Below are 23,296 nucleotides of genomic sequence, written 5' to 3'. Positions count from 1 at the left end.
ATGTAGTAAATACAGTTTTTCCTCTTTAGCCACAAGAGATTTAATTCTTCCCAAATTTTCTTGATAGGAAAATTCTCCATTAAATAGCTTGGAACCTTAAAGTTCAAACAAGCTTAAAGTTTGATAACATTTGTTCACAATCATACCCTTAGGATTTGTGCATTTCCCTCTATGTAAATTCTACCTTTTAAAAAAAGAAAACAACAAACCACCATGACATACAACTACAGACTAGAATGTATACATTTTTAAAATACTGACCATGCCAAATGTTGGTGAGGATGTGGAGCAACTGGAATGTTCATGGTACAAATACTTAGAAAACTGTCGGTATCTTCCAAAGCTGAACACATGTACGCTTTATGTCCCCGTGATTCCATTCCTAGGTACATACTGAAAGATGACACATATACGTATATTTTTTTGGTTTCATAGTGGACTTTACTGGGGAAAGTTAGTGTAAAAAACATTCAAATTCATAAAATTTAAATAAGACAGTAAAATTACACCTTATAGCTATAGTCATCGCTGTCGTAATCACGAATCAGGTAAAGTCTAAGTTATCGCCTAGGAAACACTATTTTGTGAGGCTTGTGTTGCAAAGCCCGAGGCAGCAAACACCGCGATTATTAGAAGTGAGCCCGTGATGAATTTACATTTGAAGCTGAGGAAAGGGAAGGAGCATGTTCCGATCAGGGCATCACAACATTCTAGTCTGGAAAAAGCAACTTTATTAATGTCCTGCAGCAGAGAACGTTAGTAACTGTAACCAGGCATTAGAATTCTCATTTCAAGTCATAAGGAGAGTAATCAGTTTTCCTGGAGATGCGTCATGTCTTACTGAGCTCCGTGTGGTCTGTCCCTCCGAGCCCTTCTTTCTCCAGGTACATCCTCCTAAAGCGCCCAGCTGGCTCCCCCTGGAACACCTGCAGTCACGTGGCCCCAGCGGCCCCACCTGAGCCCCGCGGGCCCCCAACCATCGTGCGCACTTAGACCTTGGTCAAGAGCGTCCTTTACCAGCTAATGTGGGTTTCTCTTCGGTTCTGGAATTTTTCTTTAAGCTTAAAAAAATATAGTTAGAAATGTGCTCCTGAATTCCAAAAGTATTTTTGATCAGTTTAAATACACGTATGACCTGCCCGAATGCCCCACCAGGCCAGGTTTAAAATCTGTCCATGTCCCCATGGAATCTAACACCGTGTTGTGTTGAGCAGATACATCAGCGAGGAGCAGGGCCCGATCTCAGGAGCCCTGGGGTGGAGACGGCAGGCGGGCAGGGCGGCCCTAGATGCTGTCCATGGCTTTGAACTCGCTCAGGGCCTGCAGGGGGTTCACGTGCTTCTTCTGGTTACCAAAAGGTATACATACTGGAAAATACCCTGAAGCAATAATATTAATAGTTAAAACTAGAAAACTCAATGTCTACAATAGAATGGATAAATTATGTATGTTTATAAAATGGAATACTACATACCAGAGTGAGCAAGTTGCTGCTACACCTGACAACATGGAAAACTCAAATGCAATAATTGAATGAAAGAAGCTACATATAAATATATATATATATATATATATATATATATATATATATATATATAGTACAATTCTGCTTACCTAAGATTAAGAGGCAGAACTGATCTATAGCGGTAAAAATCAACATAGTGTGTTTGGGGGAAAGAAAAGGATAATGAGTGGGGCAGGACATAAGATTCTGCAGGCTAAACTGTCCTTTTTCTCCATCTGGGTAATGATTCCTAGATGTGTTCACTTTTTGAAATTCCATTGAATTGTATATATAGTGTTCTTTTGTCTAAGTAATTAGACTACAATAAAAAATGCTGTAAAAAGGTTTGGGATATTCAACTTGAGGAATAAATCCATTGAAAGCCTTTACAAATACACATTTACTATATTTCTTTCTTAAAAAGAGTAACAAACTAAATTAAGTGACCCTCTGTGACTCATTTTAGTAATTATTAGTAATTATTAGTAATAGGTAGGTAGAATAATGGCTTTCCAAAGATGTCCATACCCTAATCACTGGAAACTGTGAATATGTTACCCTACATGGAAAAAAGGATTTTGCAGATGTGATTGAAGTTATTCTGAGATTATCCTGGATTACCCAGACAGTCACAATCTAATCATATGATTTCTAGAAAGCAGACAATCTTTCCCAGCTGTAGTCAGCAGAGATGTACCACTGAAGAAAGGTGAGAGAGATGCAAAACTGCTGACTTTGAAGATGGAAAAGGTGACTATAAGCCATGGATGGAAGGTGGCCTCAAGAAGGTAGAAAAGTCCAGGAAATAGTTTATCTCCTAAAGCCTCCAGAAAAAGAATGCAGCTCTGCTCCTACCTTGATTTTAGCCCAGTAGGACTCATGTCAGGCTCTTGACTTACAGAACCGTAAGATGATGAATTTGTGTTGTTACAGTAAAGTTTATGAAAATTTGTTACCACAGCAGTAGAAAACTAGTAGAGATAATGCTCATACAATTTCTATTTTCCTGGTTAGTTAGAAACAAAAGGATTTTTCCGCCATCAAATCTTTAAAGAAAGGATAGATTAGTTTTACTTTTTATGCAGATAAAACACATTCTCAGAGGCTTTTTTGAGACCATTCCTCACTCAAATGCTTAGTGCTTTTATAATACTATAATTTGAATCCATGACTTTCTTCCCCAACTAGGATTGTAGAGAAACCTTTTCTATGAGAGACACAAAAGTGCAGTTTTCCTGCCTCTCTTCCAAGTTTATTGAAGTTTTACTCAATAATCACAATGAGTTTGTCCATATGCTGTCTCTCTTCATCTTCAGGGCAATCTGATATTGATCATTCAAAAGATACAATTGGATCTCTGATCAACAGATTGGTGGACTAACTAGGGCTCATTTGTCTTTGTTTAGGTTCCCCCAAATATACTTTGAGACTAGGATTTGAGTCCAAGCATTTATTTGGAGGGTGCTTCTGGGAAGACTGGATAAGTAGAACAATGAAGGGAGGAAAGCTAGTGATAGATATTTTCCTAAGAAGCTTACTGCTGAAGGTAACGGGGACTCAGTCCCACTGGGAAGTCTTGAGAGACTATGAACACACCTTTGTGAACACCCATAGAGAAGAGCACAGGCCATTTATGCACCAGCCCTTGGCCTTCATTGGTTGAGGGTTGCTCCCAGGGATGTGAGTCCCCAGCATGATTGGCTATGCTGCACAAACAGAGCACACCCCATGATCAGAGAATCTGTGCAGTGTAGAGAGACACAGGAAGCACCTGGCACTCAAGAACTGTCTGTCAAGACCCCAGGGGACACCAAGAGGATATGAATGAGGTACAGATTGCCTCTGCCTCAGTGGATTTGTTTCTACTTCTGGTGAAGAAAATGATAAATAATGAACTATTCATGATTTGGTGAAGAAAATGATAATGAACTATTCATGATTTTCCTAATTACAGTTGTGCACAAAACCCAGAAAGATAAACACTAAATTCCATTAAGAGTAACAATTTCTACCCCATAGCAGATGAACTGGCATGATCACTCTCTGGGTTATCTCAGAGAATTGCAATAACTTCTTGGTCAATTCAGATTTAATGTTCCATCATGTGTAGAATGCTTTTCCCTTTGTCTTTTTCCCATTCTGGAATTACCTACAGAAAAGGCTACTATGAAGGGAATAGAAAGTGAGGGCCATATCTCCACTCTGCTGGGTCTTCATAGCCTTCCCACAGTGTAATGCATCCAGTCTTGCTCTCGACAACAGTGAAGCACAGCACCACCCCAAAGGGTGCCCTGGGTGTTCTGAGGCACAATTCACCACCCTACTAGGTGTTCAGTGATCATGGGTTTCACTAAGTCACAGCAGGGGTTCCTCCATCCTTCTCCACCCACCCATTGACAGCTCTGTGATTCCCCCCGCAGCCTTGTGAAGGCTACCTCAACCCTCATGGTCACTTCCCAGCCTTGCTTGGAGCCCACTAAAATGCCTGCATTTCCTCCCATCCAGTTGGGGTCCAGGATCAATTAAGAGGGCTGGGACATTGCCTAAAACCACCTGCCCTCATCCTTTCCACATGCACTTCTAGCTCCACATATCCCACCTTCCATTTGGAAAAGACTCCATCCAGATTTACCTCCTCAGTTGGAAAAAGTTGGTCTATCTCGCCTCACTGTTATGTGACTTTTTTGTCACACAATTTCCCACACAAGCTTCACATTTATGTTTTCATGTGACTCTCTCTGCCTGAAACATTTTTTCCCTGTCTTGTCTCCTGATACTCACCCATTCATGTACCAAGACCCAGTTCAAATCCTGCTTTTGATGTGTGGTATTCCACACCAGGCAAAGTTATTTGTTTCCTCACCTATACTCCCTAGTTGTCAATTGGCCTCTCACATTGGACTAGAGTTCTCCACTTGTCCCTCTTGCCCACAGTTCTTTGAGAGCAGGAACTATGTCAGATTGATCTTTATTTCCTGAGATCTAAGCTTGGTGACTGGCTCATTTTAGGCACTCATGATTAATTTGAAAGCAATCTGATTGAATTGCATCTAATAGACACATCTCAAAAGTTTATTACTAGAAACTTGATGATGAATGGGTTTTCACATTTAATCATCCATTTCAACCTTTCAAGGGATACCAAAGTAAAGCTTTATCAAGAATGCAAGTCAAAAGTACTCTTCAGTAACCTGCTTGTAACATCCTACTTTTAGAATAAAGAATAAATACATGTAATTAAAATAAACTTATCTCAGAGACATAATTTTTTAAATCCAGATTATGACCCACATTTGGTTTCTATCCAATCTAGTTACTTTCATCTGTCCAAAGAAACTTGGCAATAACAATGGAAGCTATCTATGATCTTAAGAACCTATAAATGATTTGATTATTACAGTTCTACTTTGTTCAATACACTGAACTTATACATAGGAGCTTGGTTTCTGTGACACAACAATATGTGAAGCCAGAAGGGTTGAAATCATCACTGGGATAACAAAGAAGCTGGGCCTGAATGCTCAACGTAGATTAGGAAGGCAAAATAAAAATTTATTTATCATTTGGCCAATTCAATAACATTTCTCAAATTATATGTTATGAAAAGAAGCAAGATTCAATGAGATGTTATAAAATGACTTCAGATTTTTTAAACAAAGAATGTGAAAACATTGCAGGAAACAATATGATAGTGAAGAGATTAGTGGGGAGTTAGAATTCGTTCTTCCCACATAAGCCCCAGAAGTCCAGCAGTGTGGACTCGTGTCTCTTTGATGACCTGATGGGAAATATAGGGCCAACCAATCTCCGGGACTCTGGCTCAGCCCTCCTGGATTCCATGGCCCTGGGGACACTCACACCTGTGTCACTTCTCTTTCTCCTGAGGAACACTGCTAGAAACTTCAACCTTACAAAGAAGGTGTACTGTTCCTTAAAGTTGGGTAACTGTATTTTGAATCCTGGGAAAACTGAAATTAATAAGGAGGTGATAAAGAAAATTAAATGCATAGTATTAATGCTTGCCTGTTAAATTTAGAATAATGCATGTGTGTGAATGACCTAAAAATCTGTAATATTTAAGATACTTTCACATAGTTGTCTTGTAATTTTAAGTTAAGACATCTAACAGAATACTAATTCTTAGACAACACTAGAATATTGAAGAGAACTTGGAGTTGCCATATAAACTTATTTAAATTTGTTAAATTTATATAAGCCATTTTTTTGTATGGCAAGGTTTTGTTTATTAAGGCTAGATATTTCCCCAGTAGCCGTTTAAAGTGCTTACAAGAAAATAAAATACAATAAAGTATTTTTGTATGTGTTTTTATGTTTTACATTTTAAAAAAATTTAATTGTTTTACATATTTTAAGACAGTGCATTAACTGAGTTTATAATTACAAATGGCACTGTTTGCTTCAGGAAATTTAGCCTAACTCAGCATTAATGAATTAATAATCACAAACATAGTTACTTCTTTCATACAAAAGTCATAACAAGATTTGTAGATCAAAGAAAAAAAGACTTATAGATTGAATTTAACTAGGTTTTCAATTTGTAATTTAATATGACAAATATTAACTTAAAACCCACTTAAGTAAATCATCATTGCTTTGTGCCAAGAATTCCCTAAGGGAACTAAGGAACTCTAGTGACAAAAATAAAAAAAATTTGGTAGCTTTCATCTAAATTCAGTGGCTTTAGGAGTTCATCCCCAAACATCTGGAATAGCCAGGTTGTAGTAGAGGCTCTGGAGTACTTCAGATTAGTACCTAGTTTATGTTTTGAGAGTCTCAACCCTGAAAATTTGGGAAAGGGATTTATTGAAGTATAGTTGACACACATTTCAGGTGTGCAATGTAGTGATTCAACATCTTTATATATTATGCTGTGCTCATCGCAAGTGTAGCTACCACCTGTCACCACACAATGCTATTATAACTCTGACTTTATTGCCCTATGCTATGCCTTTCATCCCCGTGACTTACTCATTCCAAATCTGGTAGCCTGTATTTCCCACTCCCTTTCACCCATTTTGCCCTTCCCCCAACCTCCCTTCCCTCTGGCAACCATCAATTTGTTCTCTGTCTTTACTTTGTGCTTCTGTTGCTGCTTTTTGTTTGTTTATTTTTGGGGTTCCGCATACAAGTAAAATCATATGGTATTTGTGTTTCTTGTTCTGACCTATTTCACTTAGCTTAGTATTTTTTTTTAATTTTTATTTATTTATGACAGTCACAGAGAGAGAGAGAGAGGCAGAGAGAGAAGCAGACTCCATGCACCGGGAGCCCGACGTGGGACTCGATCCCGGGTCTCCAGGATCGCGCCCTGGGCCAAAGGCAGGCGCCAAACCGCTGCGCCACCCAGGGATCCCAGTTTTTTTTTTTTTTTTTTTAACAGATGTTGTATCATAACCAAAGAGTCCAGACATCATATGGAAAGGGACACACCTGTTCTTTGCTAGGAGCACTCTGAAGGTAACTGATGCTCCAAGGACTCAGGTACACCACTCCCCAGAGGATGATATAAATGAAGCAAAGTAGAATTACTACACTGTTGCTGACTTTGGGGTAGTAGTCATCAATAGCAGGGTTTTTTCTACCTTCAAATAGTATTGTCATTCTATTAGCCAATGTTTTGAAAGAAATTTTTAAAAAAACAAACTGATACCTGATATCTGTAATGTTGGTATCTGGCCTTCTGATATTACAGTGTTTACAACCTATTGATAAGAAAACCTTTGAATCTGAATTATCTTTACAATGAAAATTTTTTAGACTGAATTCTTAAGGAAATTTAAATACTTCTCTGTAGAGGAATCCAAGATTATCAAATCCCTGGAGGTATTGAGATGTCATTTGATCTTTGCATCTATTTAATCGGACTTTTATGGATCAGGAAGGCAAAATAAAAATTTATTTCTTATTTGGCCAATTCAATAGAATGTCTCAAATGTAACAATTTTTGTTATTTCTCTTTGTAGTGGCTGATAGTTGTCTGAAGGAGAGCTATAATGGTATATGGGAAAGGGACTTGCTCTGGACTTAGAGATTCTAGCCTGAGTTCACGCCTGCTTCTGCCACATACACTTGTGGCTTTGTAAAGTCACTTAACTTGTGACAAATTTAGTTCTTGCCTCAGTGTCATGCTCCATGATGTAAGTAAAGATCAAGTTACAGAGAATGAATAGATTTCTAGACACTACAATTTTGACTATTTTGCTCATTTTCTCCCTTTTCTGCCAGTGTTTTCAGAACATATTACCAAGTGTAGGTCTTCTTTAGACAAATGTCTGTTCGTGTTTTTCTGCCCATTTCATGACTGGATTGTTTATTTCTTGGGTGTTGAGTTTGATAAGTTCTTTGAGTGAAATAAGCCAATGAGAGAAAGACAATTATCATATGGTTTCACTCATGTGTGGAATATAAGAAATAGTGAAAGGGACTATAAGGGAAAGGAGGAAGGAAACTGAGTGGGGGAAAAATTAGACGAAGACAAGCCATAAGAAACTCCTAACTCTGGTAAACAAACAAAGGATTGAAGAAGGAGAGGTGGGTGGGGGATGCGGTAACTGGGTGATGGACATTAAGGAGGCACATGATGAGATGAGCACTGGGTGTTATACTATATGTTGGCAAATTGATTTTAAATAAAATATTTAAAAAATTTTAAAAAGAATATGTTACCAAGCCTCTGAATATCTCTTTCTTGCCCACTTCTGGAAGTAGGCCTCTGAGCTAAAAATCCCATTCAGAGAACACCACAAAGCTCTGATTAACTAATTTCATCTTTGCCTTTAATACACTAATGGACAGGTTTCTTTTCACTTTCACTAATAAGATATCTGGAATAGAAGATATGAAGGTGCTGCTAACTATTGATTCTATTCTAACTATTGTGAAGGTGGAGACTGTTTTTGTCTCATTCATTGTTGTATGGAAAGGCTTAGGAAATAACCTAATACATTGTAGTTATTCAAATATTTATTAAATTTACTGGTTGATCTGAAGTATACTAGTTATTTAGAGATACCAAATCATATGCAATATTTAGTCAGCATTTTAGTATTGATTGATATCTTAGTATGTTTGGGCTGATATAACAACATACCATAAACTGAATAGCTTATAAACAACAGAAATTTACTTCTTAGCGTTCTGGAGGCTGGAAGTCCAAGATTAAGGCACTGGAAGATTTGAGGTTACTTCTTAAATGGGTATCTTTTCACTATATCCTCACCTGGCTGAAGGGACAAGGGAGCTCTAATCTCATTTATGAGGACTTCCTCAAGATGACCTATTCATTTCCCTGCTGCCCTACTTCCTAATACCATCACCATGGTGGTCACAATTCCAGCATACGAATTTAGGGGGACACAAAGATTCAGACCATAGTGACCAATGTCTTTAAACTCAAAGCTACAATTCAACTCAAACAGAACTCCACACTTATTTTGATTGGAGAAACAATTAGTCACCACTATTACACATATCCACAGTATCTGATGCTAAATGGTTGATGTGTTGAGATGATTTTTGTGCATATAACAATTCACATATCCTAACATGGCAGGTAAAGTAGAAAAATTTCCAGAATGAGAACATGTAGTAGGTATTTCCTTGAGATTGATGGGTGATTAATGTTGGTAATTGAGGTGAAGGGGGAGAAAGAGTGATGTAGATTTCAGTTTTGTTTTAAGATGTTTTCTTTATATATGGTTTTTGTCTCCTTGTAAAAAGAAAATAAAATAAAAAGAGAAAGAGGAGGAGGTGGAGGAAGGGTAAGAAGAAAGGAAAAGAAGGAAATTTAAACATGAAAGGGAAGGAGAAAAGAAAAGAAGATGGGATAGAAACCTCTAATGTTCAGAATTTAGTTAGTTTTATCTCCAAATCTTCATTCCAAAAATAATCTTGTATGGATCATTAAAGTTGAATCAAAATAACACCGTGTCTTCAACTTGTCTTCCTAAGTAAGCTGGAGCAGTCAGGCCAGCAGATATCAGTGACCTTCCCTCCCTTTCATCTCTCTTTTGCATTAAATCTACAAGGAAATAAGCCAACACAATTTAGTCCCCGACTCCCAGTGTAACAGCCATAGAAGAAAGGGACCAGTGAAAAGCTAGTTTTGCTCTGATGTCAAAGGTTGGGAGAGATGCAGCAAAAAGTCTGAGCTTGAGACCCAAAGGGGTTGGCATACCTTGGGATTGCCCCATCCCATCATTTGGCCCAAGACCAAGCTACCTTATTCCTTTAGCTTTCCCTGGAGTGGAAAAAAAAAGGCAACCCTCCTATGCAAATCATGATTAGAAGAAGCATTATGGTCACCTCCCCCATAAGCCACATCTTCCTGGAGGGGACACAAACCCCATCAAAGAGAGCTGAGAACCAAGAAATGAAGCTCTGACAACAGGGGCCATCTGCTTTTCTGTTCTTGTTTTTTTTTTTTTAATTTTTATTTATTTATGATAGTCACACAGAGAGAGAGAGAGAGAGAGAGAGGCAGAGACATAGGCAGAGGGAGAAGCAGGCTCCATGCACCGGGAGCCCGACGTGGGATTCGATCCCGAGTCTCCAGGATCGCGCCCTGGGCCAAAGGCAGGCGCTAAACCACTGCGCCACCCAGGGATCCCTCTGTTCTTGTTTTTTGCTTGTGTGTATCTTTGTTTTTGTTCATTGACACAATAAATGACTATGATTTTTTCCCTAAGTGCCTGATGTTAAAGAAGTCTCCATGTGGGGGAAACATGAAGGTGGGCTTAGGAGGACTGAACAGGCTATAAATAATTAACAGTGTCCAAAAAACCACAATGCCATCTGATGGTGATAGGAGAAAACAGACCCCTGGTGACTAATGCATTGAGAGTATAAGGGTTAATGAGTAAACCACACGTGTTCAGAACTGGGACACTGCAGTCACCATCTGCCTCAGAACACCTGTGTCAGTAACAAACCCAAGTAACATTTTTCTTTTCCTGCTACCTTATTGGACATTAACCCATCAAAAATGTTTTGTCTCTTTTTAGGTGAAAAAATTGAGGCAAAAGGAGAATAAATGGTGCCCCCAAAGTCATGTGATAAAGTAATTCAGCCTTAACAAGAAACCAAACATTCTGTCTCCCAGATTTGTGTGTTACTAGAATGCTTGATAAGTTAACACCTCTCATTATATCACTGGTTTTTAACATCAGGTGGGTTCTTTTTTGTTTTTAAAGATTTTATTATTCATTTGACAGAGAGAGAGAGGAAGCACAGGCAGAAGTGGCAGGCAGGGGGAATGGGAGAAGCAGGCTAGATGAATGCAGGACTCGATCCCAGGACCCTGACATCATGACCTGAACAGAAGGCAGTAGCTTAATCTACTGAGCCACCCAGGCGCCCCATCAGGTGGGTTCTGAAGATCATTACCTTTTTTTTTTTTTTTTTTTGCCATTTTTGTGCTATGGTAAAATCCACATCACACCAAATTTCCCATTTTAACCATTTTTAAGTGTACAGTTCAGTGGCATTAAGTACAATCACACTGTTGTGCAACCATCACCGACATCTATAGAACCAGCTGAAACTCTTGCCCAAGAAACAGTAACTTCCCATCTTCTCCTCCCTCCAGGCAGCCTTGGCAGCCGGTGCTGAATGCTATTTTACAGGAAGGGGGAAAAAAAAGTTGAGCATAGTTTACAGCCGAACATTGTAATTAGATACAGGAGGCAGGAGGGAGGGGGTGGAGGTAGACATAAATTCGGAACTGACTACATGTAGGAGACTGTGACTGTGCTGTGTGCGTGTGCGTGTGCGTGTGTGTGTGTGTGTGTGTGTGTCTTTAAACGATGCTCCACCTCCCAGCCCGCCTCCTCGCAGTTTGCCACAGGGTTTTGCAGTCTCCTGATTTCCTCATGCCCCCAGGAGCCCGCATGGGCAATCTTCTTTGTAGTTTCAGAAGGTTTGTTGCCCTGAAGGTCGCACTCTGAGTTGAGGAGTGCAAAAATAACCCCTTGTTTTGCCTTCCAAAGATCTGCCCCAAAGATAAGCTGTTGCTCTTCTGGAAAGCCTGACTGGTAGGATTCCTTCAGGGGTTCAGCCCAAAGTGCTTCCTTTCGTCCCCTCACCAGCTTCACTCACGATCAGAGCTTGCCCAGGACCTCTGGAGGAAAACCTGCTGGATTCCATCATCTCGCCCACAAATGGCTAATCCTGGAGGTGGTGCTGTTTGCAATGGGAATCTGCACAACCACGAGAAACAGAGTGACGGCTCACCAAGTGGAAACTGCGCGAAGAACGGGATAGTGAAAGAAGCCCAGGTAAGAGGCCAGGGCTCTGAACCACTTGGACAGTCCCTCTTTCTCTCTGATGCTGGTTGAGGCGGCCTGAACTGAGAGTCCTTTCCATGCAGGCTTTTAGGGGTTTTGACACTTCAGCTAATTACAAATGCCTGGCTACGAAAAAGTTGAAGTGTGGCTTAAGGGGGAGAATGTCTTCGCTGCACCAGAGCCTTCAACTCCCCGCAGCGCCAACAGACCCGCTGGACTCCTGCTTTCTGGTGGGCATTTGAGAGGGCACAGTGCTGAGTGCTCCGGCTCGGCTGACTTTCGGTGCATCAGACACTCGCAGCGGGCTGCTCTCATCAGGCTGCAGCAGGGAAAGAGGGGTGATAGTGGCTGTGCTGAGGTGACATGGTGGGGGCCGCATTTAGCCCCCCTCCCCCAGGAGAAATGCCTCTCTGGCTGAAAGGCGAATTCTTTGTAGTGTTTAGTGGAGCATTGTCATGGCTTACAGCTTGATTTGGGGCCAGAGTCCTTCTTTGAAACGACATCACAGGCATTCCTTTCTGAGACACTTCAGAAAGTGTGGCTTATTGTTGCACAGTGCACACAGGAACTCAACAGGCCTTTCATTGTTTTCCCATTTGATACTTTTTGCCTCACTTGGCTCTGACAGAATGTTTGATGGGGATGTGCTGAGGAGGAGGAGGAGGAGGAGGAGGAACTTCAGAAATGCTGTCAGTGTATTCAAAGAGGGAGCCCCGGTGTACAAGGCACCTGTGAAAAGGCAGCGCCCTCCTCGCATAATGCCCTCTGCTAAAGCAGCAGGGATGAGCTCACCTGCTTCAGGAGCAAATTAGCATAGCCAAACAGGTAGCTTCACTCTTGGGAAATGAGGAGCTGCGCAGGGAACCCATGCAGTCCTGCATTACATATCCACCCCATAGGAACCAGCATCCACCCAGGGAAAAAGTTAGATTGTTTTAAGATCACCGGACAGGCCGAGCTGGCTGGGGGCCAGTCCACCATTCAGTGAATTAAATTCGTGCTCCCAGTTGGAAGAAATGGGTGGGGAGGGACACTCTGGAGCCCGGGGTGTGTGTGAAAAGGCTATGGTCCCAAAATGTGTTCCCCTCTTGACAGTAGGCGTTATCCTAAGCTTGGAAGCTTCCATCAAAAACCTCAGGCCTGGCCTCTCCCAGCTGAGCATCTGAAACCTACCACAATATGAAGAGAAAACATTCGACTCCTATCTTTCCCGTGAGGACAATCCTAATAATATCCACCATCTATTTGTCAGTAAGTGTTGATTTAGACTGCTAACCACCCAAGATGCTCCTGGCCCTTGAAATGCTGGAAACACTGGCCACACACCTGCTCACCCTCTTAACCAGTCTGACCCTGAGGCCTGTCAAGGAGCAGAAAAGGCCTTCAAAGTTCTTCTCTTTTACTTTATCTTGGTTTTGTAACCACCTTCTAGTCTCTGAGGTTGGAAAGTTAGCTCAATGGTTACAACCACCCCTAAGTAAGGATGAAACTCAAGATCCAAAAAGTCCATTACTAAGTGCTCTTGTAAAACGGAAAATGTCCTTGAGCATCAAGGCCTCTGTTAGAGCAGCAGGAAATAAGAGGGCTACCGTTGCCTCTTCCAACAGCTCGCTCTGAAGGACTGTCCAGAACCTGTTTAGTTCAGATATATTTAGGTGTAACTAAATTGAAATTGGCTTCCACTGAAAGCTTCAGTTATGACTCGAAAAATATTTTCCAGAAAGAATAAACCGTGCTGAGCTTTTGGTGAGTAAGGCAGACAAGGGCCTGTTTTTCCCTCGTGGGTGATGTAGTCATCCTTAATGCATGATTGTGCATCACTAGGGTCAGTACATTTTGCTTTGGAGATCTTTAACCAACAGGTCTTAACCAAAAATCTTGCCACTTGCCAAGAGCAGTTCATAAAGGCTGACAGATATCCTGGGCCAGTAGTCCTCCCAACACGGTTCTGCCAGGCTCACGGTCCTATGAAGCAAGATGGAAGGTTCTCCCAGCTTCTCTCAATATCCTGTCATGCTTTCTCTTCTTGCTTCTTTGCAATCATACAACAATATCTCTGTTTCTTTTGTGTGTCATGGGACCCTGTAAGACTCGGAACAAAGGGTTCCTTGGCATAAAAAGGAATATGAAAATCACTGTGAGGAATCTCTCCGGAACCCTCCTTCTCTTTGTTCTGGTGTAGTCTGGTTTCGACAGCCTAACACGAGTCCATCTCACTACCTCAGTGTCCAGTTTAGCCAGGGAGCAGAATCCTTCTGTGTGGATGATTTCTAGTTCCTTTCTGGAGTTTTTTTTTTTTTTTTTTTTTTTTTTTGGAGCTCCACCTTATTGTGTGCCGTCTTCTCTTTAAACCCCATATGACCCAAGGATGCACTAATTCTTGGTTTTCATCACTGATTACTTTTATTTGTTCACTTGTAATATGTCATCCTACCTCTTACTTCTGACAGACAGTGCCTCAGTAACAGAACACTCTTGTCTAAAGCATTTGTTCTCCTTCTTCATGAGCATATCCATATAAATGTTGGAAGGGCCCTTAATATCTTAATCCAAACTTGATATTTCCTATTGATTACTTAATCCCTGTAAAATTAATTGGGAATTACTACTCACATAATTGCTTTTTTACTCCCACTCATTATGTCTGACCTGGCCATACATTCATATTAAGAAAGCCTGAGGCTCGGGAGGTAGTCCTTGTGTCTTCATTGTTCTGAGTACTGCATCGCCTTCAAGTTATTTTTTTATGGGGTGGGGTCTGCATTTTTCCCTCATTACACTGATCCTATAGAATCAAGGAAAACTGTTGAACTTTTCTCTAACCATTCCTTTCCTAGAAAACAAAAATATCCTGCAATTAGTTATTCTAATTCACTGAGTTCTTGACCTTGAATGTTATACTTTAAAACTGTAGTATAGACAGCCCTGAGAGGTAGTCACTCATCCCACCATCTATTCACTCACACATTAATATTTATTAAGAATCTGTTGTCCTTTGGACATATAAAGATGTACAAAAAGTGACAATTTAGCTATTAGGAAAAAGCTAAAATTTAATAATAAATACATTAAGTTAAATGATGGTACAGGACAAGAGCTGTCATAAAGCAATTATGAGTGAAGGACAAATGAGTGGTACAGGTATTAAATATCAGAAGTTCAGAGAGGAGGAAGATAATAGCATGTATCAGTGGGTGTGCTACGTATCAGGACTTAGCTAAACACTTTATGTAGAGACCTCCTGTACCCTCATTACAGCCCCATGAAGTGGTAGCATCATGCTCAATTTACAGGGGAAGAAACACAAGAGATTAAGGAACCTGTGCAGAATTATAAGCAGCATAGCCAGGGTTTGAACTGAAATTCATATTGCTCCAAAGCCAGTTCCCTTTCTACTACATTCTAAGAAACCTCAGGTTGGGGTGGCCAGTGATGGCTTTGTAGAGCAAGGAGGACTCATACTGAATCCGGAGACACTTGAAATGGTAGAACAAATGGGGAGTTTATTCCTAGGGGCTGAATGAGAGAAAGAAGGGAGAGGAGCCCCAGAAATGAATGTAAGCGTTTCTAGGTGAGGGCATGGGAGCGTAGGTCACAGAGCATTCTAGAAAGGAAGAGGGGTAAAAGCAAAGGCCCTGAGGCATGATGGAGTGTGGAACATTTGAGAAACTTCTCTCAATTTAGTGAGGCTTCAGCATAAGAGGGAGAGGGAATGCCATGCTCAGGTGGTACTCGGTAAATGCTACATGAACGGGAAAGATTAAGCAGATTCATGAAAATCCTTCCTAGCTCTCTAACCATTGAATATGAGCTTCTGTACTCCTCACTTTTTCATATCCTTCTGTAGCCCACAATGTCCTGGTACATCTGCTTTTCTGTTACAATATAAACTCTAGACAGTGAGAACCATGACTTACAGTTTAATTGCACACAGTGGTAGCTGCCTGCCAGGCCCTTGTCAATATTTATGTCTGTTGGGCCCATCTAGGCTGCACACTGCTTGAAACGGAGGTCAATAATCTCACCAATTATTAAAAGAACTCATAAACTACAAGTCTTGGAGATCTCTTGCAACTGCTCTGAATGTTCATCCACTCTTGTCTTCCACGATCATTCTCTAGTACCTTTTGTTTTTTGTTTCTCATTTCCTTTAACAAATCCTCAATGTGACACCATGATCTCCTTAAACAGTCTCATTTCTTCATGGGCTCATCGTTCTAAAGCATTCCCACATGTCAGGTATTGCATCTATTCAGATAGGAATATTCTGACTCCATTTATAGTAGCTCACCAATTTGGCAGACAAGTAAATAAGTAATTATAATATTTAATGACAAGTTCTATAATAGATGTTGCAGTTATCTATTTCTGTGTAACAACAATGCCAACTACCCAAAATTCAATAGTTTTAAACAACTGCTGATGATTTCTGTGGGCTAAGAATTCAGGCAGGCTTGGTGTGGGGATGGTTGTCTGTGCTTCATATGATGTTTAATGAACATCCAATATGGACCCACTGAGACCTTGGAACTGGCTGTTGTCTGGGGAATCTTTTGTCTCCACAAGTATACCCTCTCCATGTGGTCTTTCAGTATCAACAGAGTAGTCCAAGTTTCTTTACATGAAGGCTGGCTTCCAAGAGAGTGAAAATGCAAACTGCACGTCCTCTTAAGGCTTAGGTTCATGCTTACTTCTACCACATTCTATTGTCACAAGGCCAGCCCAGATCCAAGGGGAAGGGAAATGGGCTCTGCTTCTTAATGGGGTGAGCTTGCAAAGTCACATTGCAGAAGGTTGTGAGGGATTGGAGGAATTATTGTGACCATCCTTGGAAACAATCCATCATAGCAGAGATCTATGAACCATATTTGGGAATACAGAGGAGTGGGCATCCTACCCAGGGTAGGAATGCAAAGAAGTCACTCTTGGCCTGACTCTGAAAGGCAGAGTAGCCAGGCACACAGTCATGGGAAGGCATTCTAACAGAAGGAAATATTCTTAGAAAGATACAAAACATTAAGACATGATGTGTTTGGTCATTGGAGATTGGGTAAATGGAACTAAGTTTAAAATGTTTAATGCAGGTAAATAGGTAATAAGCTTGTAAAAGTAGGTGGGATAAGATCATAAAATATCTTTGTCTTAGTTTAGGTTCCCCAAGAAATAGACTCAGACATAAGGATTTGAGCGCAAGAATTTTATTTGGGAGGTGAACTCAGGAATTAGGGGAAGGGTAAAGTGAGACATGGAAGAAAAGGAAGTCAATACATTCATGAACAGGTTATCTCTGTTGGTAACTAGGGCTCATATTTGGGGAGGGGGGGTAACTTGATGATGGTGTAGAGTATGCCTCAAAGTTGTCCCAACTAAGTCACAAGAAAAAAAGAGGTATATGTCACCTAACTCCTGTCCATCGACAGGAGGGATTCTCCCAGGAACATTAACCACAGAGCATTTCTAGCCTGACTACATATGGCTAAAGAAAGCCCTCAAACTAAGCTATCAGTGCTTACTGCAAGAAATCATCAGAATGCAAGGGGATCCAGATATAGCAACAGAAGTGTATAGTCACATATATTTGTAATGAGGGACCTTTGAAAAGAGGATCACCTTCAGATGTGGTTTTCTCAGGCTGTGTGGGTTTTATCTCTGGTGACTTTTAGAACATGGCTAATGGATTATATTTGGCCTAATGGACTAATCATCATGGATGACTAGATTATGCTATTAAGCAACATAAACAGAACCTCCTACTGTGGCTGGCAAGAGAGAAAACAAGAGAAGTATTGTCAGTGTTGAATATCATTGTCATGATTTTCTCCCTTTGCACTCAAAGAAAGTGAAAAAGTAGAAACTATGAAGAAAAATTTAGTGGATTTTACTACATAAGGAAAAACTAAAACTCTGTATGGGAAAAGATATAAAGAAAATGAATAAAAATCAATTGGAAAGTATAATTGAAGTAAAACCCCATTTACACTAACATCAGAAATGTTGTACTTGGGAATAGATGTAAAAAGTGAAAATCAATTTGAATTGAAAATCAGTTTTGAAGAGCAGCATTTAAATGCTGCTGAGAGACATAAAAGAAAACTGGAATAAGTGGAAAGTCATACAATCTTCATGGATAGGAAGACTCGATGAAAAAAATGTTAATTCTGCCTAAATTAATCCATAAATTTCATGTGAGCCCAATAAATGAAACAACATATTTTTTGAACCAGATGAATGACTTTTAAAATTTTGTGGAAAAATTAACAAGCAAGAATAAACAGCAAGTTTATGAAAAAGAATGACATTGAGAAGGAACCAGGACTACCAACTAACAAACCACGTTATGCAGTACAAGAATTAAAGTGTTTTTATACCAGCACAGGAAACACATAGATAAATATTATATTTAATTCTTAAAATCAGTCCATAATTGTGCTAAAAATATACATTTTTAATAATATCTGCCTGTAGAAACTATAACTATATTACACAGGAACCATAAAAGAAGAGGTTGAAAATTTGACTACATAAAAAGTATTTCTGCATGGCAACAGAACAAAAATAGCATCATAAAATAAGCAGAAGGCAAATTACAGACTGAGAAAAATGTTTGCATTCATGTCATGAAATGCAAATTTCTTATGTAAAAAACCTTTAGAAACCAATACAGAACATACAAAACCAAAGCAAAAAAAAAAAAAATAGGCCAAGATATGAAGAAAGTCCAAATGGAAATACAAAAGGTAAGAAATGGGAAGAGAAGAGCAGGGAAGTAAGGAACAGAAAGGAAAGGAATATGCTAGAATAAGTTTCCATGAGAAGGGAAAGAAAAGATGTTTTTTCATGTTGTGTCTATAAGGTACAAAAGCAAGTTGAAACTTAGTTGGAATAATCTAATTATTTTTATCACTTTGATAATAATAGTAAGGCTAATAAATAATATTATTGGTAACTGCTCCCTTCCAGGTACTTTTATAAAATTTGCCTCATTTAATTTTCATAATAATACTGCCAAATGGATTTTATGATCTGTGTTTGTATGGATGAGGAAATTGAGACTCTGAGAACACAAGTGACTTCCCAAGTTCACACAACTAGAAGTAAACTGGAACATAAACTCTAGATCATACCTTAGCCAATTTCTTTTTACTCCAACATGTTGCCCCAGACCCCACAGTATTATCTGCTTTACGTAAAAATAAGCCTAGAAGCCTTTACTTTAAGAACTGAAAATAATTCCAGTTGCATAAGTTACCAAAGAAAAGGAAGAGGCTTATGCTTTCATTGTGACCACAAATATTCTAGAATACCATGCTCCCACTCCTAATACATATTGGCCAGTAGTTAAGAATCTTGGGAGGTAATCAAGAAAATAATAATTATGATAATCCCCAAATATTTCTTTAAATATTTATTTATTTTATTTATTTATTTATTTATTTATTTATTTATTTATTTGAGTTCAGTTTGCCAACATATAGCATAACACCCAGTGCTCATCCTGCCAAGTGCTCCCCTTAGTGCCCATCACCCAGTCACCCCAACCCCCTGCCCACTTCCCCTTCCACTACCTCTTGTTCATTTCCCAGAGTTAGGTGTCTCTCATGTTTTGTCACCCTCACTGATATTTTCACTCATTTTCTCTCCTTTCCCTTGATTCCCTTTCACTAATTTTTATATTCCCCAAATGAATGAGACCATATAATGTTTGTCCTTCTCCGATTGACTTATTTCACTCAGCATAATACCCTCCAGTTCCATCCACGTCGAAGCAAATGGTGGGTATTTGTCGTTTCTAACGGCTGAGTAATACTCCATTGTATACATAGACCACAGCTTTATCCATTCATCTTTCGATGGGGACCGAGGCTCCTTCCACAGTGTGGGTATTGTGGACATTGCTGCTAGAAACATCGGGGTGCAGGTGTCCCAGCATTTCACTGCATCTGTATCTTTGGGATAAATCCCCAGCAGTGCAATTGCTGGGTCGTAGGGCAGGTCTATTTTTAACTCTTTGAGGAACCTCCACACAGTTTTCCAGAGTGGCTGCACCAGTTCACATTCCCACCAACACTGCAAAAGGGTTCCCCCTTCTCCACATCCACTCCAACATTTGTTGTTTCCTGTCTTGTTATTTTTCCCCATTCTCACTGGTGTGAGGTGGGATCTCATTGTGGTTTTGATTTGTATTTCCCTGATGGCCAGTGATGCGGAGCATTTTCTCATGTGCTTGTCGGCCATGTCTATGTCTTCCTCTGTGAAATTTCTGTTCATGTCTTTTGCCCATTTCATGATTGGATTGTTTATTTGTTGTTGAGTTTAATAAGTTCTTTATAGATCTTGGATACTAGCCCTTTATCTGATAGGTCATTTGCAAATATCTTCTCCCATTCTGTAGGTTGTCTTTTAGTTTTGTGGACTGTTTCTTTTGCTGTGCAGAAGCTTTTTTTCTTGATGAGTCCCAATAATTCATTTTTCCTTTTGTTTCCCTTGCCTTCGTGGATGTATCTTGCAAGAAGTTGCTGTGGCCAAGTTCAAAAAGGGTGTTTCCTGTGTTCCCCTCTAGGATTTTGATGGATTCTTGTCTCACATTTAGATCCTTCATCCATTTTGAGTGTATCTTTGTGTATGGTGTAAGAGAATGGTCTAGTTTCCTTCTTCTGCATGTGGCTGTCCAATGTTCCCAGCACCATTTATTGAAGAGACTGTCTTTTTCCAGTGGATAGTCTTCCCTGCTTTGTCAAATACTAGTTGACCATAAAATTGATGGTTAAAGTCCATTTATGGATTCTCTATTTTGTTCCATTGATCTATGTGTCTGTTTTTGTGCCAGTACCACACTGTCTTGATGATCACAGCTTTGTAGTACAACCTGAAATCTGGCATTGTGATGCCCCCAGATATGGTTTTCTTTTTTAATATTCCCCTGGCTATTGGGGGCCTTTTCTGATTCCACACAAATCTTAAAATGATTTGTTCCAACTCTCTGAAGAAAGTCCATGGTATTTTTGATAGGGGTTGCATTGAATGTATAAATTGCACTGGGTAGCACTGACATTTTCACAATATTAATTCTTCCAACCCATGAGCATGGAATATTTTTCCATCTCTTTGTGTCTTCCTCAATTTCTTTCAGAAGTGTTCTGTAGTTTTTAGGGTATAGATCCTTTACCTCTTTGGTTAGGTTTATTCCTAGGTATCTTTTGCTTTTGGGTGCAATTGTAAATGGGATTGACTCCTTAATTTCTCTTCTGTCTCATTGTTAGTGTATAGGAATGCCACTGATTTCTGGGCATTGATTTTTGTATCCGGCCACACTGCTGAACTGCTGTATGAGTTCTGTATTGAGTCTTTCTAAATGCCAGGCATCCTAAGTGCTTTGGATTCATCATCTCATGACATTCCTCTAAGGTATATACTATTACTATCAGACCTATTTTATTATTTTATTTTATTTTATTTTTTAAGATTTTAAAAATTTACTTATTTGAGAGAGAGAGAGAGCATGGGATTGGGGGAGCAGAGAAGGGCAGAGGGGAAGGGAAGGGACAAGCAGACTGCGCTGAGCCTAGAGCCTGCAAGGAGTCTATTCCCTGATCCTGAGACTATGATCTGAGCTGAGATCAAGAGTTGGGTGCTTAACTAACTGAGCCACCCAGGTTCCCCTATCAGACCCATTTTAGAGGTCTGATAGAGGAAACAAAGTTTAAGTTAACTATGGTCATCAACTCATAAGTATCAATTCTGGTTTTTGAAACTAGGTTTGTCCAATTCTAGAACCGAAGTCCTTAGTCTACAGTGTTTCTCTAACTATAAGATATTAATAGAAATGGAATTCATACCTCCTCCCACAGCCAAGGGGCAAACTGACCTCAGCCTTGAAGGGCCAAGTCAGTGTGGGTTAAAGGTATTGTGAATTGTTTTTGCTTGATTTCCTTATTGTTTTTGATTAAAATTTAGCTTAGTTCCAAACTGTCACATACCAGAGCTTTCAATGTGCAATATAGTCCACTCATGGACACACTACATCAATGCACTGGCCACCCTCCACCCCACTCTTCACTTTAAACAACTCTGGATTTAAAGAAAATTGGCCTATGTAACTCTAAGTCATATGGACTCAGACTGAGCCCCAGATGGAGCTCTGGAGATAATTTAGTTTTCAGAAGTGTTCTCCAAGGGCACATGACCACCCTGAATAGACAGTTTACTTAATACAGGATTTCCTGATAATAGTGACATCTTGGACATGTGATATGATAGATGGAGGATACTTGCAAATTCTTTAGGGTATTTCCCATTGAGAGATGGAATCTATTCCACTCCCTTTGAATCCAGGTTAGACCCAATGACTTACTTGGCCAATAGCGTAAGACAGAGGGAAAAATCTGGAATTTCTGAGATTAAGTTACAAGAAGCCTTGTGGCTTGAACCCAGTCCTCTTAGAACACTCACTCTTGGAATCCAGCCACCATGCTTGGGGAAAGCCTAAGCATCCCAAAGAGTAGCCCATGTAGAAAGAAACCAAGTCTCCTTGCTATGCCCTGGCTAAGATGCAGCACCAGCTTGTAGTTCATGTGAGAAAGCTATCTTGGAAGTGGGTCCTCCAGCCCCAGTGCCTGTCTGCTCCCTACTGATACTTCATGCAGTATAGCTGTGTCGTCCCCACTGAGCCCTGCTCAATTATTGATTGCTGAGCAAACAAATATGTTTCAACTGTGGTGATGGTTTGTTAAGCAGCAGTAGATAAATGAGCATGTGGATATTCTATATCTTTAAAATACCTAGAAAAATCACTCTGTAATCTTACTTAATAACCATTTTCAGAGCTGCTAATTGCATCTTGAGGGAAGAGTTTGTTTGGGCCACCCATTTGCATCCATTCGGTGGCAAGGATGTCTTTCCTGAAGCTGTACACTTGTACGCTTGTTTTGCTTGTGTTTTGAAATAAGGACTGTACACTTTAAGTGTCTGGCGGGTATAGCCCAATACCAAATACAATAAACTCAAATATCACCAGTGCAAAAGCATAATCATTTGAACGCTGCCAAGTCTGATGTGTAATTATTCAACCTAAGGAGGCCTGTAATTTACTGCATTATCTATGAAGAAAGAGCTGACTCAGGAGCATGTGTGTGTTCAGGTGCAGATGTTTTTATTAATTAAAAGAATACATGTTTTAAATTAAATATATTTAATATCTGCCAATTAAATACTAATTTTATCTATTTGTTAAAGTTTCCTTTAACAACTTTCCCTTTGGAAATACTGCTAGAGATATTGATATTAATCTAATTAATTGCAAGAAATAAACTCCATTTATTTTTAAATACTTAATCTTTTTACTAAGTATAATCACATTTGTCTCAGTAGGCCTGAATTAATGTAGTTTATCTGGAATTCTGTAGTATACAAAACTATAAATTCATGTGAGAAGGAGCTGCCGCCACCAAATGAGAAACAGATTAAAAGGTTAGATTAACCATTTGAAAAC

At 39.7% G+C, this 23,296-nt stretch overlaps 1 protein-coding gene across 2 annotated transcripts in view; it reads left to right on the top strand.

The window, feature by feature from the left end:
- Nucleotides 1-11,336: 11,336 nt before the first annotated feature.
- SPTLC3 (serine palmitoyltransferase long chain base subunit 3) overlaps nucleotides 11,337-23,296 on the top strand; it is a 149,335-nt gene continuing 137,375 nt past the window's right edge. Inside the window, exons 1-2 of one of the 2 annotated variants that reach the window (XM_077872196.1) lie at nucleotides 11,337-11,799; nucleotides 12,904-13,059. In XM_077872196.1, coding sequence (XP_077728322.1) covers nucleotides 12,988-13,059 — 72 coding nt within the window. In that variant the 5' untranslated portion in view covers nucleotides 11,337-11,799; nucleotides 12,904-12,987. The remainder of the gene's footprint in view (nucleotides 11,800-12,903; nucleotides 13,060-23,296) is intronic. The other variant, XM_077872195.1, reaches the window with a different exon arrangement.

The sequence above is a fragment of the Canis aureus genome, chromosome 26, assembly GCF_053574225.1.
Source record: "Canis aureus isolate CA01 chromosome 26, VMU_Caureus_v.1.0, whole genome shotgun sequence".
NCBI classification, from domain to species: Eukaryota; Metazoa; Chordata; class Mammalia; order Carnivora; family Canidae; genus Canis; species Canis aureus.
The sequence above is the reverse complement of the archived record's forward strand: the minus strand, read 5'-3'. Positions and strand labels throughout refer to the sequence as shown.